This window comes from Brassica oleracea, chromosome C4 (genome assembly GCF_000695525.1).
Source record: "Brassica oleracea var. oleracea cultivar TO1000 chromosome C4, BOL, whole genome shotgun sequence".
In the NCBI taxonomy this organism is placed as follows: Eukaryota; Viridiplantae; Streptophyta; class Magnoliopsida; order Brassicales; family Brassicaceae; genus Brassica; species Brassica oleracea.
This window is the reverse complement of record NC_027751.1, coordinates 36,641,728-36,658,255: the sequence shown is the minus strand read 5'-3', so window position 1 is coordinate 36,658,255 and position 16,528 is coordinate 36,641,728. Positions and strand designations below refer to the sequence as shown.

Sequence of the window (16,528 nt, the reverse complement as noted above, 5' to 3'; positions counted from 1 at the left end):
TATATATATATATATATATATAAGACTAAAGTAAACCATCTTATGGAATGAAGCTTTGAGTTTTGTATTATTCTTTTATCTGTAGATAACCAAATGATGGTTTAATGTAATGTTGGTTCAAATTAAGTAATTTGGTTATATGTTATATTAGATGATAACCTGCGCTCATGCGCGGGATGAGTTTTTTATACTAATTTTTGTTTATTAAATGATTTTAGCATTTTGCAACGCTACGATATTTATCGATTGTAAAATGATGATACAAATGTTGGTCCATTAAATGTATCACCGTTGTTTGAAGAGTTAACATATTACAGTTCATTTTAATTATTTTTAATACTTTATATGCACAAAAGAAAATTCGGCTAGCACAAATCATCAAAATCAGATAGGCAACATCGATTGTAAAATGACGAAACGGGATTGGGTTTTCTATCTACTCTCGATCTGCTTACTATTGACTCTCCATAAGTTATCATCTAATATTAAGATCTCAAAAAAATTTCAATGAAAATTTTCAAATTAACATTTTTATATAGTATATAATTTAATTTAAATGATATTAATATACATATATATAATATGAATATTTATCAATGAGACTTCATATTCATACGATTTATGATCATTTGTATCTTTATTGAACAAATAAATGTCAAACCATTGATCATAAAGTTTTCAATGTGAGACTTTTACAATTTTAAGTAATTTATAGTCGTTAAAAAAATTATAATACAACATATAAGAAAAAAACTAACTTTTTTATTATATGTTTAATATGATTGTTTAATTTCTTTTAATAATATAAAATTAAACAAAAATAGAGAGGATATAAAATATGTATTACTCATATATATGTTAATCATATTAGGTAATTCCGTAGCTTTTAGTTAAGAAAATAATTGATAATATTCCTTTGTACACTACTAATCAATTTGATGGTTTATTAGGAGCAAGGAATGTAAGGGCATGTCTTTCACCTCTTCATTCGGAAGTGGAGGCTTTGATTTGGGCAATGAAATGTATGAAGAATTTAAGACAGTTCCAGGTTACGTTTGCAACGGATTGTTCTCAATTGGTGAAGATGGTTTCGGAACCAAAGGAATGACCAGCATTTGAAAGTTATCTGGAAGATATCAAGCTTTTACGAAGAAGTCCTCAACTCAGATATCGTTCATGTACCTCGTATGGAGAACCTACGGGCGGATAGCTTAGCACGCAGTGCTACAAAACAACCGTCTTTCGTCGTTCACATGGATGCGGAGTTACCGATTTGGTTTACAGAGTCAATATGAGTGAGTCAATATGAGTATGTGAATCTCTTGTTGTAAAAAAAAATCAATTTGATATTTAGTTTAATAAAAAGTATAATATATATTTATATAGACTAATTTATTTTTCTAAGAATTCTAAAAATCATCCTACTGATGACACGTGACTACGAAAATATGTTGTAATGCTCCAGAATTAATATATAAAGGATAAGTAGTTTTAATATTAATGAAAAATTTTGAATGTTTCCAAAACCTAATAACAACCTTTAACACTAGATAGAAAAATACGATTATAATTTAATAGATTAGATAATTTTTAGATAACTAATAAGTATATACGTAGAATAAACATCAGTAATAGACATGTTAAAAATGGTTAGATAATCATTTTCTAATGGTAAAGACATTTAATAATATAAAGCATGAATATGTTTGCTTGTGATCTAATTGTAAAATGAGGTGGACTTAAGAGGTTATAATATCACATGCCTAACTTTTTACATTATCTTTCTTTTTTGTCTAAAAGTTCTTTTATTTAATATTGTCTATCAAAATGAATAAGATAAAATTTGATATGATACATTGGATTAAGAAAGCCAAAACAAGCTCTTGAGAAATAATCTAACCCGTCGAAAAATATGATCTGACAAATACGCTTACAAGAGAAATCAATGATAAATTACAAGAGAAAACAAGTTTAGCTGGATGTTGCCAAAACATTGATATCAGAATGATCTTATTCCTCGGGTTTTGACAATCGAAGTGCTTTCACACATCACAACGGACTGAAATCATCTTCATTGCCTACACGATAAAAGTTCTTTAGATAAAAATAGATTATTTTCTTTGGTTAAAGATGTTCCAGAAGAGATGCCTTCCAAAAAGTTTGCTCTAGTACCCGTAGAACAATCTGCAATAACCATAACAACAAAAATTGGAGCAAAATGAATATATCTCAGATTACAAAAATCGGCGAAAATGAAAATATTACTGTAAACTTGGAAAGACACCACCAAAGTAAAACCATAATACTAAAGTTTTTTTTTGTGTAATTTGCATAACAGATTTGTCTTATAGCATCTCAAAAAAACACTTCATAACTTTAAATATGAAATTTTTTGCTCTCCAAAAGAGGAACTTCCATCGAGGAGTGAAACTCTATATTTGAAGTTTCACTATTTAAAACTTCAAATATGAAGTTTCATATTTTTGTTTGCGTTTTTCCCTACAATTATACATCACATTATTCATAAATATTTTCTTGTTTATTGTTTAATTCTTATAAAAATTATATCTCATAAATATTTTAAGTTTTGTTTACAAAATTTAAGTTTACACATAAATTAAATATAACTTTAAAATAAGATTTAAAATATTTAAAACTAGATTTAGATAATAAAAGTATACAAAATAAACTTAACAAAAAAGTTTTTAAAACATTACATGAAGACATAACTATTACACAAATTTAAATATTACAACAACATTAATAGTCATGTAAGTTTGATCCGGAACCTTCAAAATTTTCAAATATTGTCCATTTTTTTGTGTAACTGAAGATGGTTGTTGTTGCTGTTGTTGATGATGTATTTTCGTACAATTATTTCTTGTTCATATTGAATATATTCACAAGATTAATATCATCGATAAAAGTTAGTTTTTAGCAATATTTTATGTTTATTCTTTTACTTTCTTGTTCTAATCTAATGTATTTACAAGTATTAAAGTCATCCAATTTCAACATTTTTTATCTTTAATATACAAATTAAAGTGAGGAGAGCCATTTTTACTTCGAAATACACTAGTATATCATATATGCATTACAAAAATTATTTTATGAAATAATATGGTATTTTGCTTGAAGTTTAATATTAATTAAGTTATTTTGTTTAAAATTTTATATTTGTAATATAATATTTTATTAATTAATATTGTTGTAATATGTTTATATATGTGCTAGTTATTTTCAAAAGTTTTGTGAATTCAAATTAGTTATGACAAATATAAGGACCATATTATAAAACACAAATAATTTTGAAGTTGAGTTTGAAGTTTTGCTTTTGGAGAATAACAACTTCAAACTCCAAATATAAAATTTTGAAAACCTTAAAATAAAATTTTTTTTTAGAGATGCTCTAAAAAAAAATAAAGAAGATAAAATCATTGAAATCCACTAGCGCAAGCACACAAAAAATATCCTTTTTCTCTCTCTCTGACGGCAAGGGCATCCAACATTTTACATAATCAAGTACATTAAACGCAATTATCTATCTAATATATTAAAATTGAAGTACATTTGGGAAATTACCCTTACTTCACCTTAATATTTACAACCCATGCCATTGATTAATTCTTTCTACCTTTACTAATTATTATTAGGCCTTCACGTAAAAGCAATCACATTCAAATAAAAATCCCATCAAAATAGGCTTACCCAATGATATACATTTTTATTTTTCCACCAAATAAAACACGGTTATCATTCAATTTCGACCACATTTCTCCACATAATTTGGTTATATATATATTAATAAAATAAGAGCCTAAAGTTAAGTGCTATTTTTTATTGTCCATATTACTACTATTAACATTAAAAAATGCTACAAAATAACAGTAGTAATGCAATTCACGAGAACATCATCAGAATCGCATTATATTTGTAACATTAAGTACATACAATTTGATTTTTTGTCTGTTCAGATAGAGTAATTGTATATGAAATTTTGAAATTCATGTATTATAATTTATTTATCAGAAAACGAAATATATTTTAGGAATTACAGATTTCCATCGATTTGGTACAATCAAAATTGTGTTGTACAGCCATTAAATATTCTTAAAATCATTCATTGTCTAACTATCTTACCATAACAAGACCCTAAATTCTATCACATTAACCACAAAGATATCAACTTGCAAATCACATTTTAGTATAGTATACATTGTAAATCTCTTTAGTATATATTCTGTATCAAAAGAGAAGTACATTCTAAAAAAAACTTTTTGTTCATGTATTTATTACTAAAATTGTCACTCAATTTAAAACTAAACTTAAAACCCTCACTAAAGGTAATATTTCCATTTTACCATTCTTTACTAATATTCAAATACGTTAAATATGTACTTAAATAATGTGATGATAATGACATATATTCTATTAAAACTGAAGTACAAAATAATACTTGCCTAATTTATGTGGATTCTTACAGATTTTCATTCTCTTTTGACTAATTCTAACCAGTTTATTTATTATTTTCATTTAAGTGTTTTATTATATCTTTTACATTCATTTTTTCGCTCTTCCAACTTAATTCATTAATTTTATTTACTAGAATAATTCGGTATCATTTATTTTACATATTAACCATAATAATTTCATGTGTCATTTAAAAGAAATTACTCCATTAGTGAAAATAATTCAAACCGGTTAACAAAATGATTTTTATTTGTTTATATAATCAGTTAGACATAGGCATTCAAATATACGTTAAGATATAGATCATTTTTACGGATATCAGGTTTTTGGATTTTAAAGGTAAACCATGTTTTGATATTACAAATTTTTGGATAGGGTTCGAATTGGATTCTTCCGTGCCTGGGTAAGTTTTTAGGAACATAAAAATATCTAAATAATCTATATGTTTAAAAATATCACTAAACAATTTATAAAAAAGATAAAAACTAACATCCGCAGGGACGGATCAACCTCTAGTTTTGGTTTATGACGCTATCGCATTCAAATTTATGATATGTTTGGTTTTGGAAATAATAGGAGTGGTCAGTTTCTTATCTAAGGGGGCCCCATCATAATGCATTAGGTTCATACGTATATATATCGTTGTAAATTTGGTTATATATAATGGATTAAGTTCAAAAAAATAAATAGGTCTAACAATTTTTTATATTATATTTTTATAATAATTTTATTTTAATAATATAAATGACTAAAAAGTGTTATATTAGTTGATCATGAAAATATATGTTTTACAATACTATTAGTTTTTTACCAATAAATTCATCGTGAACCCAAAAAAAACTCCTAAATAAATATGACAAAAAATATAAAAAATGATGACATAGATTCGAAATTAAATATGATATGGATAAATACATTTAATGATTATTTATATTTTTGGTAAACTTTTTATAATATGGTAATAAAATATACAACATTATTAAGTAAATATGATATCAAATAATATAATAATAAATATATAATAATATTTTACAAAGTTTAAAATATTATTTATTTCTATTTTTCATAATTATATAATTCTATTACCGAAAAGATTTTCAAAATTTACAATTTTAAAAAATTATAAAATTTTAATCGTATTATTATTAGTTTCTTTTAAATATCTACAAATTTTAGAAATATCATTCAGTTTTACTTTTTGATAATTATACAATTTTATATTATTATTTTACTAATTTTATACAAATTGATTTAATATATTTTTATCCAAAAAAGTAGATAAGATATCTATCTAAAATTATAATTTTAAATATGTACGTATCTATTTTAAATATAATTAAAAAAATAAAATTCATTATTTTTTCTTAATTTTAATTTTATGCTCAATTAATCAAAATTTATATTAAAATATCGATAAGAAAATAATATAATTTAAAATAATAATAAAATAATTTAAATAGGGAAATTTCATGTTTACCACTTTTATGGTACCATTTTTCATCTTTACCACCAATAAAGATACATTTTCAGAAATACTTTTTTCATTAAATAGCAAAAGACTCTTATACCCGTGTTCTTTATATATATAATAAATCATTATTTAAATATATAAAAAAATTAAAAAATAAAAAAAATAAAAAATAAAAAACAATATTTTTTTAATGTTTCGAATTATACTTTTTCAAATTCAAATTTTTTTATAATATTTTTTTTAGATATTTTTTTATTATTTTTTCAAATTTGCTTTTTGAAAATCGAAAATTATGTTTGAAACTATTTTTTTTTAATTATATTTTTAAGTATTTATTTATATATTTATTAGAATCCTAAATTTCATATTCCAAAAACCCTATCCCACTCCTCAACTCTAAACCGTAAATCTAAATTAGTTAATCTTATAGCCTAAGGGTATAAGTTTCTTCTACCTGTTAAAAGTGAGAGTAAAAATAATTAGTGTACACATGAAAAATGTGGTATTTGTGGTAATTTTCCATTTAAATTTACAAAATTTATTATGGTGGCCTTTTGAACAACATGGAAAAAAACACCTTATTGATCGCATAACTGAGGGTGAATGAAATTTCTTATTTCTTTCTGTCACGTTTTTAATACAATAGACAAAAGTCAATTTTAGGGTACTGAGACTTTTGGTTGGTGATAAATTCAGTCGGTGAAAAATAAATAACGATTATAATTTCTTTTGTTCACACAACTGAATTTCTCTACAATCTATACGCACTCATCATCAGTTATCTGTCACAGGATTAAAAAAGAAATCTCCAAAAGAAATGGTTTCTTCGCTTAACGTCATCGACGTGTCAGGAGTGACTCCTTCTGACTCGTCCGAGTCACTCACTCTCCCGCTCACTTTCTTTGACCTAATCTGGTACAATCTCCACCCCGTCGAACGAGTCATCTTCTACCGACTTACGGACGCAACGCGCCCTTTCTTCGACTCAGTCATCGTCCCCAATCTCAAGTCCTCTCTTTCGTCATCCCTCTCTCACTACCTCCCACTCGCTGGGAAACTCGTCTGGGACTCACTCGACAAAAAACCTACCCTTGTCTACTCCCAGAACGACGCCGTTTCATTCACCATAGCCGAGTCAAAAGCCGTTTTCTCACTGTTAACCGGAAACAAACCGTTCCCCACAACCGAGTTGTACCCATTGGTGCCCGAGTTACGAACCACCGACGAATCAGCCTCTGCTGTGTCGTTTCAAGTCACGCTTTTTCCAAACCAAGGATTTTGCGTCGGCGTAGCTGCACACCATGCCGTTTTAGATGGCAAAACGACAACCATGTTCCTCAAATCATGGGCCTACACATGCAAACTCCAACAAGACCAAACGGTAAACGCTCCCTTACCGCAGGATCTAACCCCGATTTACGATCGTACGGTCATAAAAGATCCGAACGATATCGAAACGGAGGTAATGAATCACTGGAAGTCTAAACTCGAAATCATCTCGGACGGCAACGTGAAGAGCTTAAAGATTCTTCCGACGCCGGAGCCTAGTCCCGACGTCGTCCGATTCACACTCGATCTCACTCGTGAAGATATCCAAACGCTTCGAGAGCGACTCAAGAGAGAATCGTCTGCGTCCTCGTCACCTAAAGAGCTTCGCTTGTCGACGTTTGTGGTTACGTTCTCGTACGCGTTTACTTGTTTAGTCAGAGCTCGTGGCGGAGATCCGAAGAGACCAGTCGGGTACGTGTTCTCGGTGGACTGTCGAAGCCTTCTTGATCCGCCGATCCCTTCGAATTATTTCGGGAACTGCCTTTCGGCGTCGTTTAATATGAAGTTAACGGCGGAGACGTTTATGGGTGAAGAAGGGTTCTTAAATGCGGCGAGAATGGTTAGCGATTCGGTTGAGGAGTTGGATGAAACGGTGGCCTTTAATATTCGGAAGATTTTTGCAGCGTATCCAAGTCTTCCACCAGGAGCGCAGCTTATTTCTGCTTCGGGGTCGACCCGATTTGGAGTATACGGGTTAGATTTCGGGTGGGGTAAACCGGAGAGGGTTGCGATTGTGTCGATCGATCAAGGGGAAGTGATATCTATGGCGGACGGTAGAGATGGGATTGGTGGTGTGGAGCTTGGCTTCTCTCTCAAGAAACACGAAATGGACAATTTGATTGATTTGCTTCCTGAGGGATTAAAAATCTAAATCAATTTTCCTTTTAAAATTTCTTTTCTGTGATTTTCGTTTTTTAAAAAGGAATTGAATAATTATTAAACTAAAACTGAGTTCGTGTTTCAGTAATAACAGTTGTGATCAATTTCAGCTTATTGCAAATCGTCGTCGGAGTAACTTTTGAACTATAAATTTATGCAAATTAAAAGATTGAGACAGAAAGAGATCCCATAAATTAATATAAACATTAGTGAATTAAAAACAAAACCCATGTATTACTCAAACTACAAGAAATTGGAAGCTACAGTTTTCAATAAGATGTGATCTGAATCTGAATAGACTTTAAAAGAGAAGATGTAATTTGGATTTTAAAGAAAGTAAACATTATTGTATTTCTAAGGAAATAACAAAAACGATGCAACAATATTGAGTACAAAGTCGTCTCTTAGACAAAATTTGAAACACACAATTAACGAGAAACGAAACAAAACCACAAACAATAAAAAAGTAAGAAACAAAGAATCAGCCAGATTATTATCATTATTATTACCTTCTTCTCATTCAGACAAAAGCAGGCATGTCCTTAACCCATGCATCAAGTGGCTTACCAATGGAGTAAACGATGAAACCAATCTCTCTCAACTTGTCCACATTCAGAACGTTTCTTCCATCGAAGATAAAAGCTGGTTTCTGCATGTTGTCAAAGATCTTCTGGTAGTCCAAAGACTTGAACTCATCCCACTCAGTCAAAACGCAAACCGCATGCGCGTCTTTAGTAGCTTCATACGCGTCCCACTTCACACTCACTTGTTTCACCGTGGTCGGGCTCATCGGCTGCAAGTGTAGCGGATGGTCCCAGTCGAACTTTTTCATCGAAAGGTCTCTCTGAATCTGCTCTTCAGTGACTTGAGGATCATAGATGCTGATCTGCGCTTTGTCTCCCAACAAACCTTTGCACACGTCAATGGCTGGTGTCTCCCTCGTGTCACCCGTGTCTTTCTTGAACGCGAATCCGAGGATGGCAACCTTCTTGTTGGAGACGGTGTTGAACATAGAGGAGACGATCCTGTTCACGAACCGGTTCTTCTGGTAATCGTTGATCTTGATCACTTGTTTCCAGTACTCAGCAACTTCTGGAAGTCCGTTGCACTGACAGATGTAGACGAGATTCAGAATGTCCTTCTGGAAACAAGAGCCTCCGAATCCAACACTAGCGTTCAAGAACTTGGGACCGATTCTTGAATCAGTACCGACAGCGTAGGCCACTTGAGTGACATCAGCTCCGGTGGATTCACACAGAGCCGACATGGCGTTGACTGATGAAATCCTCTGAGCCAAGAAAGCGTTTGCAGCTAGCTTTGAAAGCTCGGCGGACCAGAGATTGGTCGTGATGATCTGGCCCTCAGGAACCCAGTTTGCATACACTTCCTTAAGCGTCTGAACAGCTTTGAAACCTTCAAGTGTCTCTCGCCCTCCGATGAGAACACGGTCAGGGTTGAAAAGATCAGCGATCGCAGTTCCTTCCGCGAGAAACTCAGGATTCGAAAGGATCTGAAACTTGATCCCTTTGCTGTTATGCATCAAGATCTTCTCGATGGCTTCAGCTGTTTTCACGGGCACAGTTGATTTCTCAACCACGATCTTGTCGGAAACCGACACGTCAGCAATCATACGAGCAGCACTCTCCCAGTAAGTGAGATCGGCGGCTTTGCCAGCTCCAAGACCAGTGGTTTTCGTGGGTGTGTTGACAGAGACGAAGACGATATCAGCTTCTCTGACGTGCTTCTCAACGTCGGTGCTGAAGAAGAGGTTCTTGCCTCTGCATTGCTTGACGATGTCTTCAAGGCCAGGCTCGTAGATGGGAAGCTGGTCACTGTTCCATGCGTTGATACGTGGAACAGAGATGTCAACGACTGCTACTTCAACGTGTGGGCATTTGAGTGCAATCACAGCCATCGTTGGACCACCAACATATCCAGCTCCAATACAACAGATCTTCACCATCTTTTTCAATCACTCTCTGTACATAATCGAATCAAAACTTCATAACAACATTCATACCAATTTCGATACAGATCAAGATCGCGTAGCAACACTCAAAGAGTCAAAATCAATCTCCCTCTGTAATAGTAGAATCAAAACATCATAACAACATTCATACAAACTGCTATAGATCGATAGCAACAAAGATCCACATTCGTGATTCAAAATCAAAGCCAGAAACGAATAAGATCTGGAGTTTATATGCAAGCAAGAGAAGATCACTCACGATTCGATCTGATCGAAAATTTCTCGAGAATCACACGGATCTAAACACAATCTAGCTAAATTAACAAGAGATCTATACATTCGAGCGTTATTGATTAGATTTCAAACACATACAGATCCGATCTCTAAGATCTGAGGGATTATCAATCGGCGATTCAGAGGTAAAGAGATCATCTAAGAATCAACCACAGATTCGCGAGAAGAGCAAACTGAAAATGGAGCTTAGAGATAGCAAGGAATCGGTGAAAAGATAGATCGACGATACCTTGGGAGATTAGCAGCGAAGAAGATGTTCTCTTGGAAGAGGAGAATGAAGTTTCGATGAAGAAGAAGAGAGGGGAGATATTTATAGGAGACACATTTCCGATTTTACCCCTTTTGACATGCTAACTTATGGTGGGGCAACCATTTTAATCACACGCAAGGGTGAACGCAGAGTACGTTGGAAGTATTGTATGAAATGACGAGAATGCCCCTGATGAAAGTAGGCCATGCTTATGATACATCCATCGTGAAGGGTGTGCACGACGAGCTCACTAGCAAAGCAACACATTTGCTGTTAGAAAAAAAAAAGTTTATTAAAAATCTGCAGAAAACAAAGACATGCATGGTTTAACGGTGCTCACTCAAACTGCGAGTAGAGAAGAAATGTGTCGTTGTTGGCTTACCTCTTTGGGTAAAGACTTCAGCTTCGTAACCACATTCTCTTCTTTAGCCTTATGGGTTAGCCATATCTTGGGCTGAGATTTTTAAGCTAACCTAAACGAACCGAAAACTTCGGTTAGTTCGGTTTTCGGTTCGGTTTGGAAATCGGTTAGTTCAGTTCTCTAAATAAATTTCAAACAGTACCAACCTTAACCAAAATTCTGAACTGAACTAATCAAAATAAACTAAATTTTCTCACATCTACAGTAAGTCGCAAGAGCAAGGGTACTAGCGTTTACTGTGGGCTGCTGCAGTACAGGTCCAAAGACCATGGTAGGGAAAATGCTGACGAGATCAATCCCGGTTCGTTTTGCAAGTATTCAGGATGCATTAACCTCTGCAAAAATTCCAGGTCTGACCAACAAGTCTTTTCTAAAACTTGATTCTTTGACCAATTAGGGTTCATCATAAGTGCAGCTTCAAAGGAAACATGCACAAACAGGCTTACCACTTGGTTTGAGGCATGCCTTGAGCACATTGAACGTGCTATCCACAGCCCATCCAAATTGCAGTAGACATTTTAAAGAATTGGAGGATAAATTTAACTAAGACATCTTAAAGAAGCACCATCTAGGAAGAAGCAACTTCAAATGAAAACTACTAATTGCAAATCACAGGGCGGGCTTAAGACTAACCACACAATTAAGTAGTAGAATACAACAAGGATTAGAGATAAAACGAAGCAAAGTCTTAACACTTAAGTAGTAGGAAACAGCAAGGATTAGAGTAAACAAAGCAAAGTCCAATGCTCAAGCAGTAGAAAACAACATTATGATACACAAAGCGAAGCCCCACCCCTAGGCTTCAGCGTTGACAACAGCACTCGACATTTGCTGAGAAGAAGCATCGCTCTCAAGAAGCCATTCCCTGGCGCAAATCAGAGCCTCCACAGTCTCAGGCCTCAGTGACGTCTTGTACTCATCCATTTCCCTCGGTTCCATGTCAAACACATAGTCGAATGCTGCAGCGGAGACCGAGATGGAGAGGATGTCTCTAGCCATCTTGCACAACGTTGGGTACTTGAGCTTGTTCTGTTTCCACCAGTCGAGAACATCAAACTCCTGAACACGAGGAAGCAGCGTTTCATCAAGGTACTGGTCCAGCTCTGACTTGAGGTTCTGCCCGGTTGTCTCCAATATGTAGTTGTCGAAATCAGACAGCCCGTCTGCTTCGGATGCTGGCTTTAGCGGCTCAGGGAGTGCCATGTACTCGTTGAAGAGCTCGTGGATCCCATCGTCCACGGTCTTGATGTTCTTCCCAGCGTCTTCTCCGAATATCTTGGAGAAGCTGAACTCCACCAGCTTCATCTTGAACCGAGGATCCATCACAACCGCCATCGCCAACACCAAGCTACACTCCCTCCAGTACTTGTCGACCTTCTCCTTCATGGTTTTAGCTAAACCAGCAACGTAAGGATCCTCTCCTGCTATGGCCCGAGAGAGATCAGACTGTGTCTTCCACACTTCATGGAAGAAGGTCACAGCAGAAGGGTTTCCACTAGACTGAAGAGTGGATGCCGCTTCGTAAAGAGGCTTCAGGAACGTGCAGAGACTCTCCACGAGCCTCCAATCTTCTGCTGAAGGAGGCTGCTTGAAGTCAGGATCAGCAGTGTCTAAGCAAGAGAACACTTCCTTCAACTCCGAAGCAGCCACAAGCATGTTATACGTTGTGTTCCACTGCGTCTTATCATCGAGACAGAGCACCTTGTCGCTAGGAACTTGAAGCTGTTCCTTGAGCTCAACAAACCTCTCCTCATGAGACTCCGAGGTCTTCACGTGCTTCACACTGTCCCTGATCTTCTTGATCACATCTTTCCCTTTCTCAAGAGCATCTTTAGCAAGGCCACTGAATGTTCTGGCGACACAGTTCCCTATCACCAGCTGACCATCCAGAACTCCAGGGTTCCTGACACAGAGTAGAGACCTGATGTTCTCAACTGCAGTTTTACTCGTGGGATGGTTGAAGGCAACAGAGAACAGCTTCCCCTCCAGACCCCACTCAGAAACACAGTTGGAAACAGCAAGACTCAGTGCTTCTTCAGATTCTGGATAGGGCTCCATCAAAACATTGAGAAGCTTCTTCTGTATCTTCCAATCACTGTCAATGAAGTGACCGGTGATAAACACATAGCCAAGAGTCAGCTTGGACGTCCACATGTCCAGCGTGAGACACAAGCGTCCAGGGATCCCTTCTAGCGACTTGATAACATTCTGCTTCTCGGAGAGGTAAGTGGCCACACAGTCTCCTTGCACATTGTTGAAGCTCACATTGTCGAACTGTGGGTGAAGAGCCTGCACGAAGGAGACGAACCCTGGATGCTCAACCATGTGAAGAGGGTAGTCATGCATGATGATCATCTTGGCAATCTCGTGGCGACACTTGTCCTGATCAAACGGAACGTAAGTGTTCTGGGTCCGGTAACGCCTTCTCGGCGTGTGGTCACTCTTGGGAGTCGTCATCATCTGCTGGCTGTTATCGTTGTCATTGTTGTCATGGGTATGATGAAGAAGCGCAGGGCATGTCCCTTTGTCGATGTGACGCTTGAGGTGGCTGGTCCCAGCCACTTTGGTGCCACTGCTGTAAGCAAAGCTCTGGTTACAGCCCTTGCAGAAAGCCCTTCTGCAACCAGGCTCTGTAACACCGATGGTGAAGTGTTCCCACACCTTTGACTTCTTCTTGCGTCGCTTGATCGGTGGTGTGGTCATCTCAACGTCGTTGTATACCTCCATTGCTGTCTCCATCTTGGCTACAGAGAATGAACAAAAACAAAAAGACACGAAACGCAGCGTTTAATAAATATTATTGGAAGAGGGCAAAATTGGTATTTCAAACTGATAGCGTAGATCCGGCAAGAACAGATCTGGGACTTTTGAAATCGATTAGACATGAACTAGAGCCCAGATTATTACAGATCCGAGTCGGCCTTTATCAACTTATAATCAAACAATTTTCAAAAACCTCCATGAGTAAATATATTGTTGACGGGTTCGAATTAGTTGCAGATCTGTTTCGAAATAATTGCGCGAAGAACAAGCAATTTTAAGTCGAAATTAAAATCAAGGTCGGAAACATTACCTTCGAGCTAGAGCAGGAAAACGCTATGTCCAGATCTGTTTGGGCTTTGAGAAACCCGAGAGGCTTTGGTCTGGAAGAAAGCACAAGGTAAAGAGATAATTTGTTAGGTCAATAACAATTAATAGGTCGAGAAAAAGTTCTTTTAACAGAGCTTTTGGGTTAGTTATTGGGCTTTTTCAATAACAGCCCATTACATTGATAACTTAACAACGCTTCTGAGGTAACTATCTCACCGGTCTAGCACTTCGCTTTTTGGTCTAGATTTGGTTATTAACGATGTGTCCTGTCTGCGCAGTATTCTAAAACGGCTTTTGCCGACGCTTAAAGCTCTAAACCTCCTAAAACCGTGGCAATTATCTTCTAAACAACCTAAATAATTAATATTTAATAATATATAATTTATTAATCAAAAATTATAATAATTAATATATTATATTATAGATTCTTATGAAGATAAAATAATAAGAATTGTATCATTAATAGATAATAATATTTAATATAAACATTGTATATATTGAATATATTACTATAATTTATAATTGATTAGACCGTTTAAATTAATAATCTCGACGATCGCTCGATAGTTCTAGGCGCTAGACGTGTTGAACCACCGTCCGCTAAGCTTTTTTGAACATCGTGTTTGTATTTTTGAAGGATGTAGCTTAAAAAGATAATAATGATTGGGTGAAGAAGAAGATTTATATGCATCAATGAGAGGAGTCAATCATCAAATTTTGCAAATGTGAAGTTATATCCTTCGTGATTATTTCTAATGTAAATAGTTTCTGCTTTATCAATAATTTGTATTTTTGGTAAAAATTAACTAATTATTCTAGTAAATAGTTTCTGCTTCTAATGTAAATAGTTTATGCTTAATCAACAATTTGTTATTTTGTTGATTAACTACAATTTTAGTGGTGTATTCTTCGTGTTTTGTTTATTACATACTCCATCCGTTTCAAAAAGATATATGTTTTAGAAAAAAAATTTGTTTCACAAAGATAGATATCTTGTGTTTTCTATGAAAAAAATTGTAATCTTCAAAAAAATTAATTGATTTTATTGAATTAGTATTGGTTAAAAATATTGAAAATTACAGAAAATGATACATTTAATGTGTTTTCGTAATATGTGCAAAAATGGTTAAAAAATTATGTCCGTGAAACGATTATCCAAAAAAAAACAAAGGAAAGTCAAGTTTACAATTAGATGTAGCTCAAGAGGAGAACAATGGTGGGGTAAAGAAGAAAATTCATATGCATTTGGATGTCAATCATCAAATTTCGCAAATGTGAAGTTATATCCTTTGTGATTATTTTCTAGTGTAAATTTTTTTTTGTCAGCATTTTCTAGTATAAATAGTGTCTGCTTAATCAATAATTTTTTATTTTGTTGATTAACTATGATTTTAGTAGTGTATTCTTCATGTTTCGTTTCTTATATAAATTTTAGGCGTTTATTAAAAAATCAGTAAAGCACAGTGATGTCAAGTTTACACTTGGATTAAATCAAAACTTTACTTGATTCGTAAATTACAAAAATAGAATACAGATTTGTGATCTACGTTGATAACTTAACAACATTTAAAATCTATGAATACTAATATCTATTTCATAAACCTTTTATACACTTCTAACTTCTAAGCTATTATTGGAACATCTCTACTATAAAAAAAAATTATGTAGCTTTTTAGAAATAAAACAACTAAAAAGAAATAGGAAAGATAGTGAATTGAGAGCTCCGAAAATATATTAGCAGTGTTGGTCTAACATTTTACACTGACCTAATATAATTCTTAAACTATCCCTTTGATCTATTTTTATCAAAAATTACAAAACATTAATATAAAATAAATAACCTTTTCATAAAAAACGAATCACATTTAACTATCTATTAAAAACAGTAACTTTAAACACGGTAAAAATATAGTTTTCTTGCAAAATGATTCATTAAATTAATTTCAATAATTTTGAATCATAACAGTCTTAATTGATAACATAGTCCATCTATTTATGTCATGTGTGAAATATTAGACAACAAATAACTATTTTCAATTTTAACTTTGATAAACTTCTTTTAGTTGTGGTAACTGATATTAGAATAGTTAACAATATGCATTGAGAAATTTATCTGTGTTTGATGACAATATTCCATTTTTCATATATGGATGATTTAATCATGAAAATATAAGTATAAGAATGAAATATCTTATTACAGGTTTACCATATATGAATGACTTTTCATTAGAAACATTGAAATTAGATAAAATATTAATAAAATAAATTAATATTTTTATAACTTGTTTAGTGCACAAATTTATAATATTTATTTTGCTTATAATATTTTTAATTATGGTAATTACCATATACTTA

At 33.7% G+C, this 16,528-nt stretch overlaps 3 protein-coding genes across 4 annotated transcripts; 1 reads left to right on the top strand and 2 right to left on the bottom strand.

Annotated features, from left to right (window-relative positions):
* Positions 1-6,656: 6,656 nt before the first annotated feature.
* Positions 6,657-8,272, top strand: LOC106337086 (phenolic glucoside malonyltransferase 1-like). The gene has a single exon (XM_013776118.1). The coding sequence runs from the start codon at positions 6,759-6,761 to the stop codon at positions 8,139-8,141; it is 1,383 nt and encodes a 460-aa protein (XP_013631572.1). The 5' UTR covers positions 6,657-6,758; the 3' UTR covers positions 8,142-8,272.
* A 196-nt stretch (positions 8,273-8,468) lies between these two features.
* LOC106342405 (UDP-glucose 6-dehydrogenase 4) lies at positions 8,469-10,741 on the bottom strand. Of its 2 annotated transcripts, none has more exons than XM_013781322.1 (2): positions 10,642-10,741; positions 8,469-10,128 (listed from the first exon to the last, which is right to left on the bottom strand). In XM_013781322.1, the coding sequence occupies exon 2, from the start codon at positions 10,110-10,112 to the stop codon at positions 8,670-8,672; it is 1,443 nt and encodes a 480-aa protein (XP_013636776.1). In that variant the 5' UTR covers positions 10,113-10,128; positions 10,642-10,741; the 3' UTR covers positions 8,469-8,669. The 2 variants fall into 2 exon arrangements, with proteins under 2 accessions (XP_013636776.1, XP_013636777.1); XM_013781323.1 differs by having other exon boundaries at positions 8,469-10,229; positions 10,642-10,701.
* Positions 10,742-11,705: 964 nt separating this feature from the next.
* LOC106342246 (zinc finger BED domain-containing protein DAYSLEEPER) lies at positions 11,706-14,272 on the bottom strand. The gene is made up of 2 exons (XM_013781115.1): positions 14,157-14,272; positions 11,706-13,827 (listed from the first exon to the last, which is right to left on the bottom strand). The coding sequence occupies exon 2, from the start codon at positions 13,820-13,822 to the stop codon at positions 11,879-11,881; it is 1,944 nt and encodes a 647-aa protein (XP_013636569.1). The 5' UTR covers positions 13,823-13,827; positions 14,157-14,272; the 3' UTR covers positions 11,706-11,878.
* Positions 14,273-16,528: the final 2,256 nt, after the last annotated feature.

Bases quoted from the DNA above. Each gene is read 5' to 3' on its own strand.
- LOC106337086 (XM_013776118.1), top strand. From the start codon at position 6,759: ATGGTTTCTTCGCTTAACGTCATCGACGTGTCAGGAGTGACTCCTTCT.
- LOC106342405 (XM_013781322.1), bottom strand. From the start codon at position 10,112: ATGGTGAAGATCTGTTGTATTGGAGCTGGATATGTTGGTGGTCCAACG.
- LOC106342246 (XM_013781115.1), bottom strand. From the start codon at position 13,822: ATGGAGACAGCAATGGAGGTATACAACGACGTTGAGATGACCACACCA.